This window comes from Carassius carassius, chromosome 32 (assembly GCF_963082965.1).
Source record: "Carassius carassius chromosome 32, fCarCar2.1, whole genome shotgun sequence".
Taxonomy (NCBI): domain Eukaryota; kingdom Metazoa; phylum Chordata; class Actinopteri; order Cypriniformes; family Cyprinidae; genus Carassius; species Carassius carassius.
The window spans coordinates 22,725,834-22,746,470 of record NC_081786.1 but is presented as its reverse complement, the minus strand read 5'-3'; the positions used below and the strand labels follow the sequence as shown (position 1 = coordinate 22,746,470).

The window sequence follows — 20,637 nt, the reverse complement described above, 5'->3', positions numbered from 1 at the left end:
CAGTCACCGGACCTGAACCCAATCGAGATGGTTTAGGGGTGAGCTGGACCGCAGACAGAAGGCAAAAGGGCCAACAAGTGCTAAGCATCTCTCGGGGAACTCCTTCAAGACCGTTGGAAGACCATTTCAGGTGACTACCTCTTGAAGCTCATCAAGAGAATGCCAAGAGTGTGCAAAGCAGTAATCAAAGCAAAAGGTGTAAAGAAATGCCTTCAGTGTGAATCTACAATTTTCATAGTCATGAAAATAAAGAAAACTCTTTGAATGAGAAGGTGTGTCCCTTTTTGAATGAGAAGGTGTGTCCAAACTTTTGGTCTGTACTATATATCTATATATATATATATATATATATATATATATATATATATATTTGTACTTTTTAATTGAAATGTCATAATCAGATCATCCTCTTTCTTCAAAATGACTGCAAGCTCACATTCAGATCTCCCTCTACTGAATGGATAGATTAAAAAAAAAAAAACTCAAATATTTTCAATATTTAATTTATTAAAATTCGTATAAAATTATTAGATAGAAAAATATATCACTAAACTTATTAAAAAATATTATAGAGCAAACATTTTAAATGAGAAAAAAAAACCACACACTGTACATTTTGTAGAATACACAGCAAGCAATTAAACATTTGTCAAAATTATGGCTTGCCATCTGAAAAAGAATTCCGATTTCTAAGATGCTTCCTACCCATTCGAGGTCTGAACACCATCTCCAAGCCCCTCACTTCCAGTGCGCAGCTGTCCTGCAGCAGTGAGGCCCATTGCACAGTGAGAGATATGGCCTGGATGAAGCCCTCACTCACCTCGAGTGGAGCATCCACAGACTCCAGGATCTCATTCAGGGACTGAAGAAGCATGAAATATGAAATTCACAGATATTAAACTTTTTTGATTATTACTTGAGGATAGGTTGTAAATACTGTTAAAAAAACCACTCTCTGTTATATCCGGTAATGAAATGTCAGATTACATTTGTGAAAGAATCCGGTAAGACATCTTTAATCAAATATCAGTTTAATGATGTGTCCAGCTTGGTTGGGTGCATGATATTTTACACAAAAAAGGGTCAATAGCACAAAATGTACTGAACTTACCCATTTGTCCAGTGGTACATGAGCAAGTAAGCAAGTAATTTGTTCATTTTTGTTTTTTACTTTGTCTATGAAGTATTTCTTAACTTTTATTTATTAGATTTATTTAGTTTTAGTTATTTTTGTACATAAAGAAATAAGAGAAATGTTGCCTAGGCACCAAACTAAGTTAAGTTTAGATATATATACAACTGATGTGGATGCCAGAACAAATCACATCTGCAAAACAAGTAATTCAACACAATGATATGAAGGACTTCTAGCCTGAGATTACTTTGGCAAACCCATCAATTCACAGCAAATGACTTGCATTAACTCAGCTATTCAGTGTGTGCACTCTAGTGCAGGATCAGAAAGCCTGGTCATGATGAGGTCGTTTAAAATGACATGCATTCGTGCTTATTTGTCTGACATGACTGACGTTGCTGTCTGGCCCGTATCTACATCTACTGTATAATGATGACCACCACTGTTTGCGCAATTCCCTAAAGGTTGGTGAGTTTGTTTGGCTGCTAACAATGACAAATCACGGAGGCACACACATCACAGCAGCCAAAAGGGGCTACAATTTAACCGTCTCGGCTGTAGTTGTTTAAATTCAGAATGACAAAGGAAAATAACTTACCTGTATTACAAAATAGCTGACTACCCGTTGTTCCTTGGCTTAGGGTGCATGCTGGCTAAACACAATCATTTATACCCAACTTCATTCAAGTTTGTCTGCTCAACTGATGCGTCGCTCGGTAATAACAGCTATATTAAACTGAAGATGGGAGTCGGCTCGTGTGAAAGCAGCATCTCTGTTTGTCTTTATGATTATGTTTACAAACACACTCGTGACTGCGCACTCGCTCACGCGCGGTGTGTTCACGAGCATCCGCTCTGCGCAGCTGCTACACAGTCCTTCCACGCAGCTACAGGAGACTGTTATTTTCACTACAGACTGGAAAAATTTCTGATAAGAACAGGAAAATCGCTTTATTTATGGTAAGTAGGCTTAAATCGCATGCTGTGACTGATTTAGCTGATGATCTGAAGTCAAGTCTTATAGTAGTCTATTTCTTTAAATCTGTTACACTGTATTTACACACAGCAAACTGATAACAACATGCCACAATATAATGTTTTTATTTGAGGGGCTGAACTGACAAAATTATGCAATGTATTCTCCTCTGCTTATCAATTTTAATTTCACATAGTTGATTTCCATTCCGTTTTTTTTTTTTTTTTTTTTTTATTAAAACATAAATTCATTTTAATAAGCATCTTGTCATTGTTTCGTTGGCGAGTTTTCTGAAGTTTGCGAATAAATGTTTATGGCATCAAATCCATTTCCATTTTCAGAAGTAACACTTGTGGAGAAGCGAGTGAATAACACTACTGGAATGTAGTTTAATGATATGATAACGAAAAATAGTCAAATGTTAGAAAATAACACGACGTTATGAAATGTAATGAAGTTCATAAACTGTGTTCAGTTCTTTGGACTGTAACTAATCACTGATGTTATTTGTGGAGAATGAAGAATGATCTAGAAGCCCCTCCTCCCCCAAATCCACCCGCACAGTTTGTTACATAAGGAAATTATCTACTAGTTTTGTATTCTCATATACAGCTAAATCACATACATAGATATTGTTATAATTGCTATTATATTTGTAAAAATATGTTTCCCCAATAAAATCATAGATACTGTAACGTTTGTCGAGGCGGATACGCAGAAGCTGCGCTGCGCAACAGATGCGCTTAATTGACACACTTGAGTCCTAAGCCGGCATGAGCCGGAAGTGTTCTGGCGAACTATCCCCGGAGGAGGTTAGTAACTCATAAAATGATGATAATAACTACATTTTAACCGTTTCAGACTGTATCATATAACATATAACCTTGTTGTTCATGTGGTCATACAATTATTCTGTTATTATGACCGGGAGCTTGCGCTATATGGAACCTTTACGCTGCGAGAGCCTGTATCGGCAGCATTAGCTACAATTTATTGCCTTTATGCAAATGACTTCATACAATACACATTTAAATGTGTGTTAAATGTTTGTTTCTAACCCCTTAAATGTTGTTCGTACTAATTTTTTTTATAAAGTAAAGGTACTTCGTGACTGGTCAGAGGTGCTAACGTGATTTAAGAGTGCTCGTGCTCGCGCCCGCTCGAGATCAGAATCAGATCAGGCGGCGTCAGATGTTTGTGAACGCGCAGCTCTGATGTCTGATGATCGATGGCTGTTTCAGGGGATGGATGTGGACTGTACGCCGGAGGAGCTGTCGAAGTGTTCGTATGAGGAGCGCTGTGTGGAGCTGGGTGAGGTGAAGGACATGCGGCTGGAGGCCGAGGCGGTGGTCAGTGATGTGCTCTTCGCGGTCACAGACATGCACGTCTCTCACAGTCTCTCCAGTGGACTGGATGTGGCTTACATTAACCTGGAGACCAGAGAGGGAAAGCGATACTTGCTGGAGCTCACCGAGGCAGGGTTAAGGGTGAGTGATGCCAAACATGTAAACAAGGCTTTCAAGACTGACAGTTTGATGTGTTCCTGAGGATGAGGAGGGGTCCTCTACTTTTGATCTACGAACCTTACAGCTGGTCATATGTATTACCTATGGTGGTCAGTTAGGTAATATGGCATATCCAAAAATATATATTATTTAAAATTGGAGAGCAGTCTTCAAACCAGGCGTGTGTGTGTGTGTATATATTTATTTATTTATTTCAATGTTGAAGATAATCTTTCTAACTCTCTGGTTGTCTTTGTTCATTTTAGACCAAATAATTTAATGTTTTTATATTTTATTTATTTACTTTATCAGAATTGTAATAGGAAAATAGTAAAACTTGCGGACAATTTAGCCTACTTTTTTCCTGTATGCCATGTGTGGGGCTCCATAGAAAAGTTAAATAAAAAAATAAAAAAATCATGAGTTAAAACATGATTGCCGTAGAAAATGAATGGGAAATACAAAACATACTAAAATACAGTGCAGCTTTTGTCAGTACCATCTACAAATCACCCACAATTTATTCAGAGATCAACATGAAAATAGCCTTAATGCTGGTATGGCATCAAAAGTGAATAATTAAATCTAAAAAAACAAGCCATAATGTAGTAGTTTTTGATATCCACATGGAAAACCTAAAAGGTAAACAATTATGTTTGGAAAATACTCTGAAAATAAGCAACTAGAGAATACGCAGCCCTATATTTATAGTTAAATTGATATGGCTATTGAGATATCTAGTGGTTTGGATTTTAATCAGTTGAATTAAAAATGTTGAATTACAATGAAAACCCCTTAAGATAAACAATATTAAAGAATAAATATTATTGAAGCCTATAACGTACAACATTAATTTCATTAAGAAACACATCAATTTCTTTGGTCTGTTTTGGATCACAAGTGTGACCGGCTCTAAATGAGGAATAGCAGAGGAATCTGAGGAATGTTTCTGTTCGTTGTCTTGTAGGTGGTGGGACACGGCTTCGATCAGGTGGATGAGGGCTTGAGCTCCCAGTATCATGAGACCGTTTACTCACTGCTGGACTCCCTCAGCCCCGGATACAGAGAAGCGTTTGGAAATGCTCTGCTACAGAGACTGGAGAGGCTCAAACAGAACGGACAGTGAGGGCTTCAGTATCATTCACAATATCTTTGCTCGCTAACAGTTCATCCAAGTCCTGTGCCGCTCTCAGCTTCAAGCATCAGTGCTACCCTTTCCAGCTTTTAGCCTGTGATATGTTTTAACGGATCTTGGTGTTGATTTGACAAACTTGCAAGACTTGCTTGTGACGTTTTAAAGTATTTTACTATTATTTGGAGAGGTGTCATTGCTATGACACAATGGGCCCGTGTGAATACTTCATTTTTTTATTTAACATTTTGAAATAACCCTGAGAAATAGCAGTGCTGTTGTGAGGACTATGGGAACATTTTTGAACTGAAGTATTTTGTGTTAACACACGAGTGCTCTGATTTTGGATGAACTGGGTCCTGCAGAATAGAGCTCCATACTGTACTTCCATCAACTGTACAGCATGGCTCTTTAAAGTATTAACATTTAAAAACATATCAGATGCCTTACTACGTCCATTCAAAGGTCTAACAATTCAGTTTAACCTGTCCACAAGATAGTTATTTAGAAATCCTGATACATTCGGTATCTTCTCTTCCTTTTGTTTGCTACAGATAATTTCCCTTTTAGATTGTGAAAACACATCTGTTGCTTCATCTGTCGAAATCAGCAGAAACGATTGAAAAGCCAAAACATGGTGGTGATATCCACTTCCAGCCCCAAAGTATTTTATTTTTAATTTTTTTAAGAAAATGGAAACATTTGTCAGTTTCTTAAACCTTACTCAAGGGTCAAAAACAGTGCATTTCAGCTCTGAAACAAGAAGCTTTATGCCTTTTACTTTCAAAAGAGTTGAGCAAAATCTTCTCCCCTGCAATTACATTACATAGCAGCATGTTTGAATGAATGTCAATGCTCGACTTGTTGTAAAGTAAAAGACATTTATTATGGTTAATGACAGTTCTATAGTGGCAACAGCAAGCATATCATGTTATATGTATTGTCCAATATTGGTGTTTTTAAAATATGGTTTTAAATGATTTTTGTTTTTCCGGAAGAAAGATTTTATGTTGTGTAGAATGAATCATTGATTGGCTGGTCAAAACAAAATGCTTGATCTTGCACAGAATTGCACTAAATGAGATAAAGCAGCCATTCTCTGACTTTGTTTGAAAGGGCTGCGTAAAAATATGCTACAAAGTTACATTCAGTTTGGAACAGAATGAAGAGATTCATTTAAATAAATGCATACAGGAAGTGGTTGTATGATGGGTTTCTACCTCATGTTGGGTTTTTATTTTGACCTGTGAAATTGATGTGTATCCAGCTGGTTTGGGATGGTGATAATAGGGTCAGTGAACAGAATTGGTCCTCTGCTTTTAGCAAATTACTGTGAAACAATACCCTCAATATCAGTCCCAAAAAAACATCCTAATAATTTACAGAATGGAAAACGAGTAAGAGGGTGTTTAAATGTACATGGCACAAATAACTTCTGTACCTGAGGGAATGTTGCTTGCTTTTGTTTCCTTGTAATAAAAAGCACACATTCAAATGTTATTTTGGCTTCATGATTCAGTTTTGTAGCCAGTAAATCATATTTTGCAGGAGCTTTAGAAATCATTTAAAGACAAAGGTGTCATCTCTTACAGCTTGTTTGATCATCATAAATTTGTGTATTACATGGTGAAGCACAACTGTACACACACGACAGGTGACCTCTCAAAAGGAATATAAAAGTTGCTACCTGAGAGAACAGAACTGAAACCGAAGCAGGAAGAAAGAAAAAAAGTGGACGGTTTCCTTTAAATGGACAAATAAATAAACCTTTGTACAGATGGCATTTTCTTGTTTCAACTTTGCAGCTTTACAAATTTATATAAATGAATACACTTTAATATACAAGTAATGAATTTAATTAATTTTCTAGTTAATGATTCCAACATAAGGAACTCCCGCACTCTTAACTTGCAAAATAAATTGTGCGATTAAACTTTGTTAAGATAGTGTGCGGGAGTTCCTTATATGTTGAAACGACCTACCTGGTCTTATTTTTCTACGCACCCATTACTTACAGGTGTGCGATGGAGTTCGTTCACTAGTTAATGATTCCAAAATATATATAGACAAACACAAGTTTTGCATCGAATTTTTTAAGTTTCACAAAGATGTAATACACCAGTAGGAATGATTTTTGTTATCCTTTTATCCAGGATGTAAAACGAAGACCGAATTCAATCATGGTTGGTCAAAAAAAAAAAAAAGTAGTTTAATTCAGACATTAATATACATAGCTACATGTCAAATGTGGCTTTTTGCTTGTGGCCACATTTACAGATCTTAAAATAAGCTTTTTTTTTTTTTTTTTTTTTTTTTTTTTTTTTTTTTTAAGATGCAGTCTTTATTAAATATGCAGATTTAAAATGCAAGTAAAAAAAATTCACAACCAATTGTTTAAAGAAACTCAGATTAGACCCATTCGAACACCGGTCTAGCCATGAAGCAGTTCGTGCACACTTGATCTAATTTAATCACCGGCACTGACCACTGTTTGCTTGTCAGAGTCTCGTTCTGCTGAATCATTAATACAATTTTAGAAACAAACTAGGATTAGACAACTTCTTTAGAGGGACACGGTGTGCATAATTAAAGACCATACATTAAAATGACTAAATTGGTCATGGTTAGGAAGAAAAATAAAAAAAATAAATAGAAGAATAAATCATACCAATATTAGATATAAAAAGGGTCTATAGAAAAGTGTTTAGGCACACATCCAGATGCCTCGGTTCTTAATTGTATCCCTTTGAAAGAGTCTTGGCTTCACTGTTGGCCTTCAGTTCACAATCTGAACAGGGAACTTGATGCAAAATAAATCTTTGCTGGAGTCGTCTATTAATTCCCATTTCACCACCAGTTTTATCTAACAAACAAACCAACAAATAAGGAAGGGAATGCATGCAACATTACAGCATTGTTTAGAACTAGAGCTAGTTGAGGAAGTTAACACTCACTGCTGGATACTCGGTCTTGACAGGCAACTGGTTGACGTAGCTGTAAGCTTTTTGCGGCTCAAGAGGACACTGGATTCCAGACTTGCACCCATCTGATTGAGGAATATGGAAGGGGACGGGGATCCCAGCGACCACTCCGTGAACCACAGCTGTGCAGTTCTGACTGGCAACACCTAGGGCAAACATAAACAAGTTGTTGATTTCCTGCATTAGATCTGGTTTATCGGAGCGGTCACTAGATGTGAAAAGCAACTCACTGCTGGTGAAGGTTACATTGACTGTGTAGGACTGTCCCTTGTGAAGCTGGCATGGCTGTGATGGGCAGGGCTGGATGTTAACCTCAGAAACTTTTCCTTCTGTTGAGCCTGTTAAGGAAAAAGCGAGGAAAATAAAGTTTGGAATTAAGACCAAACGAATTGTTAAATATATGAACTTCACACAAACAAAGTACTTACCACAGTCGGCAAATTTCACCTGCTCGGCATTAATGTAAGCCAGAAGAGAAAGTAAAACAACGCCGAGCACACGGTAATAATCCATGGTTCAAATAAACCTGTAGAGAAGCAGCACACGGTGCAAACACAAGCATTACATCGCAGTCACATGACAGTGAATCTCTGCGCTTCCTTGTGAAGATTTTAACTTTAATACTGAATACACACAAAACAAAGGAAACAGCAATACAGTGGACAAGTTTACAAAAAAAAACACATACCAACTAAGTATATTTTAATTGGCTTGATTACCAGCCCTTCCTTCAGCCCTCTGTGTTCACACCTTTAGCTCCTTATCACAAGAGCAGACTGACTGCTCTCCAATCAAATACTGTCTGCCTGGGCGTCCTCGTGACGTAAACGCAGTGTCGGCGAACTCTTAACCAATAGCAATGACGCAATTAAATTGTCTGAAACGAGGAGGGCCTTCTGTTGCCAGATATATCAATACCCTCTTATTTAGGCAATTATAAACGCTCGGAGACTGAAAAAAAGAGAGGTAAAACAATTTTACTCTTTCAATTTCGGTGTCCCTCTACTTTCTAACGGTTTAAATGAAATGTAAATTTCAACAAATCATAAACATATTTGTACATTTAATTATATAGGGTGAAAACAATTTTAAAGTTATAGTTTTGTTTTAAAACAGATTTAATTGCGCTCAAGAGATTTCATTTGTTACTGAATCTGTATGTTCCCATACCTCAAAAAAAGGATCCTGCAATATTACATACTTTTAGTGTGAATACAGATTGCATGTGCAATTTAATTCAATTGTTGTAAAAAAAAAAGACAGCTAAAAAATGTGTCCCCAAAGTAGTGCACTCGCTACAAACTCTGTGCTTCATTTGCCACAGTAACTGAATAACGAACGACTCCGAACATTTTACAGAAATCTGCCATCTGTTAGGCTTGATTGGGCAACATTTTATATTTGAGTCATAATTAATATTACACACATCAGCTTTTTTTCTATCTAAACAGGATTTTACCACAGCAGGAGTCTTTTTTTTCCTTTTGCCAAAAAAAAATACACGTTTGTAGAATTATTATTTATTTTTTTATTGTCAATCAAACCTGCATATTTAATTAAACATTTAAATGCATTTGTGATTTAAAACTGAAAAATCCTGATTGTCAGAAAAGTAAATATTGGAAAGGTAAACCATTATCATTATGTTTGCGTTCCTTTATTTATTAGTTTTACCCTAAAATTAATAAGCATTCCTTTTCAGAATTTAACAGACATATCTTAAGCTAGCTAACTTGTTAACTATTTACTCGTTTGTTTTCAGTTTCTTACAAACGTATCCGTTCTGTTAACACAAACATACAATGCCAAACTTTTTAATCTGTTTTATGGTTATTTTCTCTGTAATAAAATCCTGTTGATATGATGTGCGTATCAGCCATGTGTTATTGTGAGTGTTTGTTGTTGTCCAGAGTTCAGAGAGCTCCTCTCGCCTCCAGCGCGCGCTACAGCTGCGCCTCCTCCACCAATGAAGAGCCCCAGAAGCCCTCCAGCAGCAGCAGCTGACAACATCCATCTCACTCAATCCTATGTCAAGGTTTGATCATCACACCTGCAATGCAGATTAAATACTTCAGGGATCACATGTTTGGTAGTAACAGATAAACCAGTCAACTATTTTTTTTTTTGTTGTTGTTGTTGTTGTTGTTGTTGTTGTTGTGTGTGTGTGTGTGTGTGTGTGTGTGTGTGTGTGTGTGTGTGTGTGTGTGTGTGTGTGTGTGTGTGTGTGTGTGTGTGTGTGTGTGTGTGTTTTTAGATATTTATATTTTATTTTTTTCACTTTTTCACTTGTACATTAAGTGATTTATTATTCTAGTACATTTAGTGTAAACTAAATAAAAATGAAAGATGTTGCCTTGGAGACTTGTTGAAATAAGTTTGTTTTTCATATTTTATTTATTAAATACAAGTTTCAGCTACATTTCAGTTAACAGTCACCCTTGCACACCTGTATGTCATTGATAGGTGCGTAGGAAAAATGACCAAAAAAGGTCCAAATTTTTATTTTTTTTAAATTAAAATGAATCCTGTACACTATACTGACTTGCAAAATGTATCGAAATATTTATAAACAAACAGTGTTTCAGTCCATGACCATGCCTGATGCAGTTGTTTATTAATAAATATTTTGATACATATTGCATTTCAGGATAGTGTGCGGGATTTGTTCTTCTTTTTTGTTTTGGAGTTACTGTTTATTTCAGTTACCTTTCTTTTTTTCAATTCGAGTACAGGAACTTTTTATGGGCTTAGTGTTAGCTAACAATAATAACACTGGTACAAATTGTGTTACTAATTAATTAAAACATTTCAATTGCTAAATAAACATTTTATACCATATTACATTAGTATTTTATTAGATTTATATATAAAAGTGAAGTGACATTCAGCCAAGTATGGGGACCCATACTCAGAATTTGTGCTCTGCATTTAACCCATCCGAAATGCACACAAACACAGAGCAGTGTTATTTGCCCATAAAATAATTAAAAAATAATTTAAAGAAAGTTTTTGTCAGAGCCCTTGTCATTATTAATTTTGACATTAATTTTCAGTTTTACAAGTGCCATATACTGTATATCGGTTCAAAATATCGGTTATCGGTCTACTTGATCTGTAATAATCTGTATCAGCAGCGGCCCTGAGCACATTGGTTGACCCCTAGTTTGTGCCTTTATTACCAAATTCAAGGTCTTAGTGTTCATACCACAGTTGGTAATCAGGGATGTGATAATGCAAGTTTGTAGCTCTTTTGTCTTTATTTTGGTCTCGTTTTTTCCCCAGAGTGTTTGAAAAGAATGGTGTTGGGATAATAGTTGACCAGGACAGTCTGGAGTTTGGGAAAGGATCCACCATTGACTTCAGTCAGGAGCTCATCCGTTCTTCCTTCCAGGTGCTGAAGAACCCACAGGCTGAACACGGCTGCTCATGCGGCTCTTCTTTCTCTGTCCAAATCTGACACCCATCTTCTCTCCATCACACTGTTACATGAAGCTGTTAGTGCATGCATAGCTATGTGCTTATTGAAGATCAGCCAAGAGCATGATAATAAGCTTATGTTAGGGGTTCTGATTTGATCAGTCTATTAATTTGACCACAGATGACATAATAGAAGAAAAACTAAATTGTTGTATATAGGAAAGAGTGTATATAAGTTATAATATATGGTTTTCCATTGCCTGTTAAGATTCTTCTTCTTGGGAGGAGTATTCTCAGTATCTTATCACACACTATTACTCTGTGATTTGAATCACAGTGTTCTGAGGAATCATGTGATAATGTATAGGTCAGCATTTCTTAAGGTACACCTCAGATTTAATGCAAGTAATGTGTTTTTATTATTAAAGGATAGATTAATCACAGATTTGAATCAAAATACTTCCTGATCACATTATAATGAGTGTAAGTAAATCTCATGTTGTCTTGATCGTAAGGAAGTTCGTTATCATAGTATGTGTCCTTTGTTTTATGCTGACAAAGTTTTTTCCTGAAGATGATCAAAGCCAAAAAATCATCAAAAGATTTTAAAGAAATCTTCTAGGTTCAGAAAAGTTAAGCATGGTTTCTGCATATATATAAAAACTGTGTAAACTATATTAAGTGTTATAATTGATATGTCACAGATTTGTATTAAGCCTTAATAATCAATCAGAATTATATGTCTATGCTTTTTTTAATTAAATTTGGCTTTTAAGAAACGTTTCACAAAAATATACAAAAGAATGTCTTTACAAATGATATTTACATTGATAGCAAGAAAATCAAAATATGAATTAAGCACATCTCTTTCAATCAGAATGATACTGAAGGAGAGAACGTTGCATTTCTTATCTTCAGTTCACTCTAAGCCTCGACAATCCAGTAAAATGAAACAAAAAACTACTAAAAAATTTCAGAACCAGAATGAATGTGATGTTGTAAAGGCTTCAGCAGCAAGATGAACAGTGATTTCAGATAAGACAGCATTGAAACAAACTCTTTTCATTCATTTTCTGAGGGATTGCATTTCCATTTTTTCTTTTAAACTTCGATCAAAGCATACGGTCACCTACTCGCACAGACGCACAAACGGACATCTCAAGTTCACTAATCGAGCTAAAGTTGCTGCATATGAGGTTAGGAGTGTCTACGGTTTAGGGAGATCACGTTCAAGATCGACATTAACAGACCACTGGACTACCACAGTGAGCAGGTCAAGTATACAGTGCATAGAATGCTTTGGCATGCTGACATCCTAGAATATAACGGCAGTGTTACATTCAGGGAGAAGGCCACGGGAGATCTAATAAACCTCAAAAAAAAAAAAAAACACCAAACCAACAGAAAACGATCAGGTTAAAATATAAAACCAGAATCTCCAACAGAGAAACACACCTAAATAAACAAAAACATGGGTAGTTTAAGGCTAATCGTACTTAGCTACTAGTTCATTTCCACTTGAAATCTTAAAAACATTGATACATTGATTTTCCAAAATAAAGTACGTTCTGTAACTTGTAGCTCAGGATTTTCTTTTTTTTTCTTCTTCTTCTTCTTCTTTTTTTTTTTAACAAAAAGGGGTAAAACACATACACATCTGATGGATCTTATACTGTACGCTGGGTCAAGTGTCACCTTGACCCAACTATCATTCAGAAACGGTTGAGTTCAGGTATGGGTGACGGCTCATTAAGACGCATGCAGACGGTGGTGAAGACTGAAATCCACCGTCTGATGTTCGGTTCACTCGTGCTGTCAGCTGGGCTTGAGGAGAGGAGACTGTGTGCCCTCAGTGAGGAGCGTGAACACACCGCCATACAAACAGACTGAAAGACACAAGGAAACATCACAAATGTAACAACATCATTGTAGAAACATTTATAATACTCATTTTAGTGCAGCTCTCAGTAATTCTTGATTCTGATTGGTTAATGATAGCATTCTGCAATCAAGTGTATTATTAACCATTGCCACTTCATGTCTGTTTCTTCATAGAACTTGTGAAGTTTTTTATGAATTTATTTTTTTATTCATTCATTCTCTCATTCAAATTTCACTTGGCAATATGGCAAAAAGTTCACTTTGGATGCTAATTTTGCACAGTCATGGGTCATTCCAAAATATTTAAAAACTGTATATGCACTGCTATTCAAAAGTGTGAGGTTAGTAAGATTTAATTTTTTAAAGAAATTAATACTTTAATGCATCACATTGACCAAGTGACAACATTGCTACAAAAAAAAAAAAAAAACAGAATTATAAACAAATAAATTTTTTTGCAAATATATTAAACAGCACAACTGCATATTAGAATGATTTCTGAAGGATCATGTGACACTGAAGTCTGGAGTAAAGATACTGAAAATTCAGCTTTGCATCACAGAAATAAGTTACATTTTAATATATTTAAATAGAATTTGTTAAAACTCTAATAATATTTCACAGTGTTACAGTTTTTACTTTGTTTATTATACTATCTGTGTCTGTATACACACATACATGTACATACATGCATATATGTATATATAGATGTGTTTGTGTGTGTGTGTTCAAGGTCTATCAAAACTTAATGGAACAAAACAATGATATTTCACTATCCTTTCTAGATTTTATAGTTCAGGGTCTAAAAACAGAACAAAATCGTTTTTGTTAAAAGTATCCCAACTAAAATGACAACTGGGCACGCAGTGAAGCAAACCAATGAAACTGTCTCAATATGCTGATTCAAAAAAAGAAGAAGAATGAAGAAAGTACAGCAAGATGCGTGAGTCACAAAACAAGCACCTTCTATCATCGCCTCCGGCGCTGACGACAAAGCGGTCCCCACTGGTGAAGCGGATGTTGGTCAGGTGGGCAGAGTGGCCCAGAAAACGTTTGTGTTTGGCCTGAGGAAACAGATTCTAGTCAGACAATTTGCTATTTTATTTTTGAAAAAGCTGAAATGTGTGCAGCACAGGTTAGAGAAAGGATATATAATGGATATAAACATGAAAAAATCCAATTAAACAGCTGAACTTTGGCTGTTGTGAGAATGTTTTGATCTGTGTTGGCAAGAACTGTCACATCCAGCCCTTTTTACTGTCTTGTGATGTACTGCCACATTTTATTGCATTCTCAGAATTCATGGAAATTAGTCTGTAGTTTCTATCAGTGGGAACAGCACTGTTGGACATTGTGGGGAGGGAAGTACAATTTAGCACACTTTAAAAAAGAGAACTTATTACAAAAATAAAATACTTATACTAAATAAATTATACAATGGTCTGTCTGGATATTCGATTCTGATTGGCTGGCAGGTATGCGGTAAAACCATTTAATATTGTTTAAAACCGTTTAATATAAATTAATTACAAAATTAATAAAACGTGCAAGATTATTAAAAACTTTTAATCTTTTAATTTGACATTATTAGACGTTTTAAATGTTTAAATGTGCATTTTTACATCTTTTTAAACTCTAGATGGGACTTTTGTCAATTTAGTTGCAATCTTTCTATGGAAAAATCTATAAAATTGTAATTGAAGCTCAACAATTATGAAATACTATCAACAAGTGAAGCCCACCTACATTTGTACAAATATTCATAAGATCACCAGAAGCAAACATCATTGTTACACATGTAAGTTGTCCACAGGTCCATAAAATGTGGACAAAGGTGTTCTGTTTTTGCGTGTTGTAATATTTTTAAAGATTTTATTGTGAAACTGTATAAAATGATAAGAGGAGAAGAGGACAGAGGAGAGGCAGTGTGTCTAAACATCCATAAAATGCCTACAGTACACATCTGTAGTCATAAGAAACAGAAAGTAGGCTAATTAAAAAATTTTACCATCAACATGTCGAACTAAAAGATGTGATACAGCAAATATGAAAATTAGTGCTTCGTCTAAAGTTACAGAAGATTAACAAACGATCATAATTTGTAGCAATTCGTTTCAAAGCATGGTTAAGGATGCGTGATGATTTTTAATTTGTTCAGGTTTTATGATTTGAGGGTGTGTTCGTTTATGAAAGTTGTCCCTGCCAGGTAATTTACTCATGTATGTTAAGTGAAATATAAACAGAAATAAAAACTAAAATAACATTAAAACTAAACTTAGCTGAAAACCTCAATTAAAATGAACAAAAAACAGACTCTGCAAAATAACCGAAACGAAATCATTTGAAACTGACAACAAAATATAAATCAAAACTAAATTTAACACTCAAAAACTTGGATTGGAACAACATGAGGGTGAGTAAATGATGACAGAATCTTCATTTTCCATTCTTAAATCACCACGCATCACAAGAAAATGTCTTTTTTCACACAAAACTACACTTTATTTCCGCAGAAATGGGGTACACTTACAAATTTCTCTGGACACGGAAAGTCGAACAGCTTTACCATTCCAAAGTCATCGCCTGTGACGATGTTGAGGCCGGAGTGAGACACACAAGCGCAGGTTACATCAGCCTTATCTGTGTTCCTGGACCAGATCCCCACCACCTCGTCCCCAAGGACACTACAGAGACACCCAAACCAGTACTACAGCAGCCATTGAGAACAGTGACTTTACTGACAGAAGTGCATTTCATTTTTATTTCACGGGATGCCAGCAGTGCTGCTGTGTTGCAGTCCGTTACCTTGTCCATGTGGCCCAGGTTATTCTGTCTATCACTGCTTGCTCAGTGACTTGCTTCCCAGAAGGCACCTCATAGATAACATGTTTATAAGCACCAGTAGACAACTGCAGAGAGCAAAACATGCAGACAGAGTGAGTGACTTTGTATAGAACCGATCTAATGCTAAAAAGAACAGAGAACGACATTAAAGGGCTCATGACCTGCCTCTGTTTTTTATTTTGTACTGTTCTCTGTGGTCCACTTATAATCTTTCGTATAGTCACTTGTCTCACATACACATACACATATTTGTCTCATACAAATAACCACACACACACACAAACACAGCTCAACATGCTGTACCTGCACATAGCAGCTGTCAGCAGAAAAGTCCATCTGCATGACAAAGCTAGGGATGTCCCTGCAGCAGTTGATGCGGTTGAGCTGCGGTCCTAATGTCAGGTCGTAAAAATCTACTGCATTCTCACTGGAACCCACAGCCAGGTAGTGTGAGTCTGGACTGAACCTGAGGAAGAAGTCAATAGACCATGTTCATGTCAGAATAAAGTAGCATTCACCTAGAAACAACAATACAGAAATTTGTTTCTGCCTGAAATGGAAATGGAAGTGTTCATAATTGCGATTTCATTTCATTTTTGTACTCTGCAGTAGAAACATGACTCTCAAAAAAAGAAAAAAAATTTTTTTTTGCCAATTTTGCATTCCCAATGTCTTGAGATCATGTTCACCAAGTTTCGAGGCAAACGGTTGAAAATCCTCAGAGGAGTATATCAAATTCCAGAGCATGCTTTTTTTAAACAGCCCTGAATAGCTAACTTCCTGTTGGGCGGAGCCTATGACATAGAGTGTGAAAGTTGTTCGGCTCAATGAGATGTATAAGTGTACAGAGTTTCAAGTAAATACATTGAAGTATGTGTGAGCTATGGTTCAAGATTTCTGACAGTGTTCAAGGGGGCGCTGTAGAGCCCCTGTGCCACGCCCGGGTCCCAGTCTCTGCGGCGTCCTAATGACCGCAGATTCCAATGTGAGTTTCTGAGTATGTTAAGGCCCCCCCAAAAGCCCCGAAAGTTTGAAAGAAAAAAAAAAGAAAAATAAGAATAAACCAAAGGGAAACAAGAGGGCTCTTGACCCCTTCAGGTTTGAGCCCTAAATAATAATAAAAAATAAAATAAAAATAAAATAAAATAAAAATTAGTATCTGAAATTATGATAAATTCTAAATGATATGTTAATAAAATTAAATATTGCATAATTCGCATCAGTCTCACCTGATATCTTGTATGGCAGAGCGCCGATCTCTCTTCTTCCCCCAGATCTTGAGTGAGGTAACAAGGAGGATGATGAACTCTCCATTCTTCATGCCGATGGCCACCATGTCACCCTCTGGGCTGTAGCTGACTGCACGTGCAGGATGACCCAGGTTCACTTTGTTCAGCATCTTCTGTTTTTCCATACAAGAGAGCATCTGAATCATCTGGTATCTGAAAAAACCACTGTGCACAGGCATTCAATAATTTACCCTCTCTGAAATGTCCCAGAGGCGCACAGTGCCGTCCTCAGCAGCAGACAGGAAGACGTCTCGGGTGGGGTGAGCTCCCAGTCCCCAGATAGGACCATCCATGTGGCCGTTCACCAGAATGTTACAGGCTGCATTCTTCTCACCGACCTCAATGATCTCAGCATTCCGAGTGCCCACCAGAATCTTCCCCTAAACCACCAAGGAGGAGGACACAGGGAGCCATACTATTTATCAGGAAAAATAGCCAGCTTGATATTTCTGATTAAGGCTAGTTGGCTCTTGCTGCTTTTAGAAACATAATTTATGCATGCAGGTATCTATGTATTATATATATATTTTCTTTTATTTCTATAGTATTATTGCTATCTATTTATCTATCTATCTATCTATCTACCTACCTACCTATCTGTTCTCCCGAAGATCTGTCTATGAGACTAATTGTATTGACCATTTGGTTTACACCTTTTTACAGAGTTTCTGTTGACTGCATCTGAGGCACAGTCACAATGTAAATGCATCCGACTAAATATACACATCATTTCCCATCCTCTTCCTCTTTTAGTGATTTTGTGTAAGTGCTGTACCTTGCCCCTGCAGACAGAGCGCACACAGTCTATGATCTGACCCGTCTCAAGTCTGAAGGCTCTGCATCGCTTCAACTCCTGATCCCACAGTTTGAGCGCACCACCCTCCTTAGACCTGCAGAGAGCAGCCCACACGAATCCTCTCATTTACTACAGCAGCTTTTGAGAATGCTCATGCAGATTCAGAGAACAGTAGTGGGGTCAAGCCACTTACGGTCGTTCTTTGCCTCCCGTCACAATGAGCCCATCACGTAATGTGGTGTACATGGTGAACACAGGTCCAGTGTGAGCCTTAGCCACGATTCTCACTAGAATGTGTTCCTTCCACACACACACATCTCCACTAATGGTACCTGTAAATGTCAAGTTATTCTGAAAAGAAAACAAACCTGCACTAATCTAGTGACCTCTAAGAGAAAAACAGCACAAACATGGCAAAGCACAGCATTTTCATATCCGTTCACTGATACACTGATACAAAACGTCATTTTTGAAGTTATGATCATAAACAATATTTTGAATGAATTACTGATTTAGTCAATTTAAGCTCTGACACACAAGTGCACAAACAAATGCACACGTATGCATGTATACAGAAATATCTACTCACACACATTCCACATTCATTTAAAGGAATAGTTCACCCAAAAATAACAATTCTGCCATCACTTACTAATCCTCATTTCGTTTCTAAACTTTATGACTTTCTTGCACTGTGAAACACAGAAATAGTTATTTTTCAACTCTCAAATCTCATTCTGTGTGTGTGTATGGGTCCCCATGAGAAAACAAACTTATAAATCATAGAGAATGAAGTTTTTTTGAATATCTGAAATCGCAGAAAGTTAAAAAAATATATATATAATATATATATATATATAATATATAATTATATATATAATATAATATATAATGTGTTATTAATTTCTATAAAAAAATATATAAATTATGTAATATATACATACAGGTGCATGGAAAAGTTCATTTCAGTAATTCAACTCAAATTGTGTAACTTGTGTATTAAATTAAGTCAGTGCACACAGACTGAAGTAGTTTAAGTCTTTGGTTCTTTATTGGTGGGTTTTTGTTAAATGTGTGCCAAAAATCATCACAATTTAGAGCTTATTTTCAAATTTTTTGATTGCTTTCATTTTATGGAAAAGAGCCACTTTGAAATTCTGCAAACCCCCCTTTTAATTTTAGGTGTACTTTTCCTTTATTTCTCCCTCTCTAACAACAAATACGAAATGAGCTGAACACCATGTAGAAACAGAAGAATACTTACAGCTCCAAAGGCCACTGAAAGCATGGTCTGCATACGGGCATCCTCAATGGAGCTGAGCACTCCTTTCTTACTGAGCAGGGCCCTGCCGGCCAGCGTCCAGAACCGCACGTGTTTTATCCCCACTGACACAAACTGAGTGTCCGAATCAGGACGGAACTCTGCTACAAAGATCCTCTGGGTGTGACCGGCCCGACTTGCTACTTTGGCACCTTTGAAAAGAATTTCAGATCCCAGACCTGTTATAAAAGCAGAGTACTAAGTGAATACTGTGTGTTTTGACCTGTACCTTCCTGCCACTTCCAGATGGTGAGGGTGTGCTGGGGGTCCAGACCCACAGAAAGCAGCAGTTTGCCGGTGGCACTGAAGCTTACAGAGCAAACACCCATAGAATGATGGCAGCGCAGCACAGAGAGGGTCTGTTTGTTCATGGCTTCCCACACATGGATAGAAGGAGATGTGGCTGCAAATACAAAAATACTTTATTTTGTCCACTGTTGCTTAGATTTATAAAGTTATATAGCCGTATTCAAAAATTCAATTCTGAAGCATGGCAGAGATTCGATAATCCAGTTTCAGTATGAGACAATGTTTCATGGCAACTCAGTATTTATATAAAAAAACCTGACATGTCTTACCTGACATGTCACCAGCATCGCCTAAGAGGACAGCAACAGTAGGAAAAAGACTTTAAATGACACATTTTTAAAAAAACACTGGTGCATAAATGTACGTATGTTGTAGCACCAAACTATCCAATACTCACAAAAAATGTTTTAATTAAATTAATCAAAACACACAACCAGACTCTGTAATTAAAAATCGAACTCTTAACAATTACAAAGGGGGTTAACATCTGAATATTTTCACACACACATACAGATTTGGTAGATGTTTTTCCCAAATTGCAGTGACTGCTCTAAAATATGAGACACCAGTGTTTCAGGAGTTGATCACTGTTTTATTTCCTAGTTGGGTTTGTGTATACTGCTTATTTTTTTAATTAACAAAAAAAAAAAATTCCAAGGCAATCTTGGTTGTCCAAGATTAACTTCTCTAAGCTTTAACTGTATGTCTTTTTTATTTAATTTTATGAGAAACATACCAGAACAGTCAAAGTGAGAAGAAAAAGGTGAATGTTTTCACAAACATACCTACTTGGCCAGTTGCCACCACGTTGGGGAACTTTGGGTGCTGATTAATAGTCAGGCACAAAATGTCATCACTGTGTTCCAAATAGAAACTCTGACAGGCTGAAGTAAAAAAAAACAAAAAAAACAATGATTCTCCACAACATTTTTGTCATGTCTTCATGTCTGTTTGAAGGAACTGGATGAATAAAATCCATATCTAATGCACACTTTTTACTTACGCCCACTCTGGCACATTAAAATGCATTAAACATGCATTACATATGGCA

General features: G+C 36.5%; 3 protein-coding genes across 5 annotated transcripts in view; 1 reads left to right on the top strand and 2 right to left on the bottom strand.

Annotated features, from left to right (window-relative positions):
* Positions 1–1,951: 1,951 nt before the first annotated feature.
* LOC132113017 (GSK3-beta interaction protein) lies at positions 1,952–5,224 on the top strand. Of its 2 annotated transcripts, XM_059520804.1 has the most exons (4): positions 1,952–2,095; positions 2,798–2,923; positions 3,353–3,598; positions 4,584–5,224. In XM_059520804.1, the coding sequence occupies exons 2-4, from the start codon at positions 2,885–2,887 to the stop codon at positions 4,740–4,742; spliced, it is 444 nt and encodes a 147-aa protein (XP_059376787.1). In that variant the 5' UTR covers positions 1,952–2,095; positions 2,798–2,884; the 3' UTR covers positions 4,743–5,224. The 2 variants fall into 2 exon arrangements, with proteins under 2 accessions (XP_059376787.1, XP_059376788.1); XM_059520805.1 differs by lacking the exon at positions 2,798–2,923 and having other exon boundaries at positions 1,959–2,095.
* A 2,167-nt stretch (positions 5,225–7,391) lies between these two features.
* On the bottom strand, positions 7,392–8,511 carry LOC132113285 (NPC intracellular cholesterol transporter 2-like). Of its 2 annotated transcripts, none has more exons than XM_059521099.1 (5): positions 8,449–8,511; positions 8,158–8,255; positions 7,960–8,067; positions 7,703–7,875; positions 7,392–7,611 (listed from the first exon to the last, which is right to left on the bottom strand). In XM_059521099.1, exons 2-5 carry the CDS (start codon positions 8,240–8,242, stop codon positions 7,525–7,527), a joined length of 453 nt encoding a protein of 150 aa, XP_059377082.1. In that variant the 5' UTR covers positions 8,243–8,255; positions 8,449–8,511; the 3' UTR covers positions 7,392–7,524. The 2 variants fall into 2 exon arrangements, with proteins under 2 accessions (XP_059377082.1, XP_059377083.1); XM_059521100.1 differs by having other exon boundaries at positions 8,158–8,328; positions 8,449–8,502.
* Positions 8,512–11,881: 3,370 nt separating this feature from the next.
* eml5 (EMAP like 5) overlaps positions 11,882–20,637 on the bottom strand; it is a 108,820-nt gene continuing 100,064 nt past the window's right edge. Inside the window, exons 32-44 of the mRNA XM_059520788.1 lie at positions 20,372–20,470; positions 19,856–19,876; positions 19,507–19,680; positions 19,221–19,429; positions 18,150–18,307; positions 17,936–18,050; positions 17,352–17,540; positions 17,101–17,273; positions 16,175–16,337; positions 15,833–15,936; positions 15,558–15,711; positions 13,991–14,091; positions 11,882–13,032 (exon numbers count right to left, since the gene is read on the bottom strand). Of these exons, the coding sequence (XP_059376771.1) occupies positions 12,996–13,032; positions 13,991–14,091; positions 15,558–15,711; positions 15,833–15,936; positions 16,175–16,337; positions 17,101–17,273; positions 17,352–17,540; positions 17,936–18,050; positions 18,150–18,307; positions 19,221–19,429; positions 19,507–19,680; positions 19,856–19,876; positions 20,372–20,470 (1,697 nt within the window). The 3' untranslated portion in view covers positions 11,882–12,995. The remainder of the gene's footprint in view (positions 13,033–13,990; positions 14,092–15,557; positions 15,712–15,832; positions 15,937–16,174; positions 16,338–17,100; positions 17,274–17,351; positions 17,541–17,935; positions 18,051–18,149; positions 18,308–19,220; positions 19,430–19,506; positions 19,681–19,855; positions 19,877–20,371; positions 20,471–20,637) is intronic.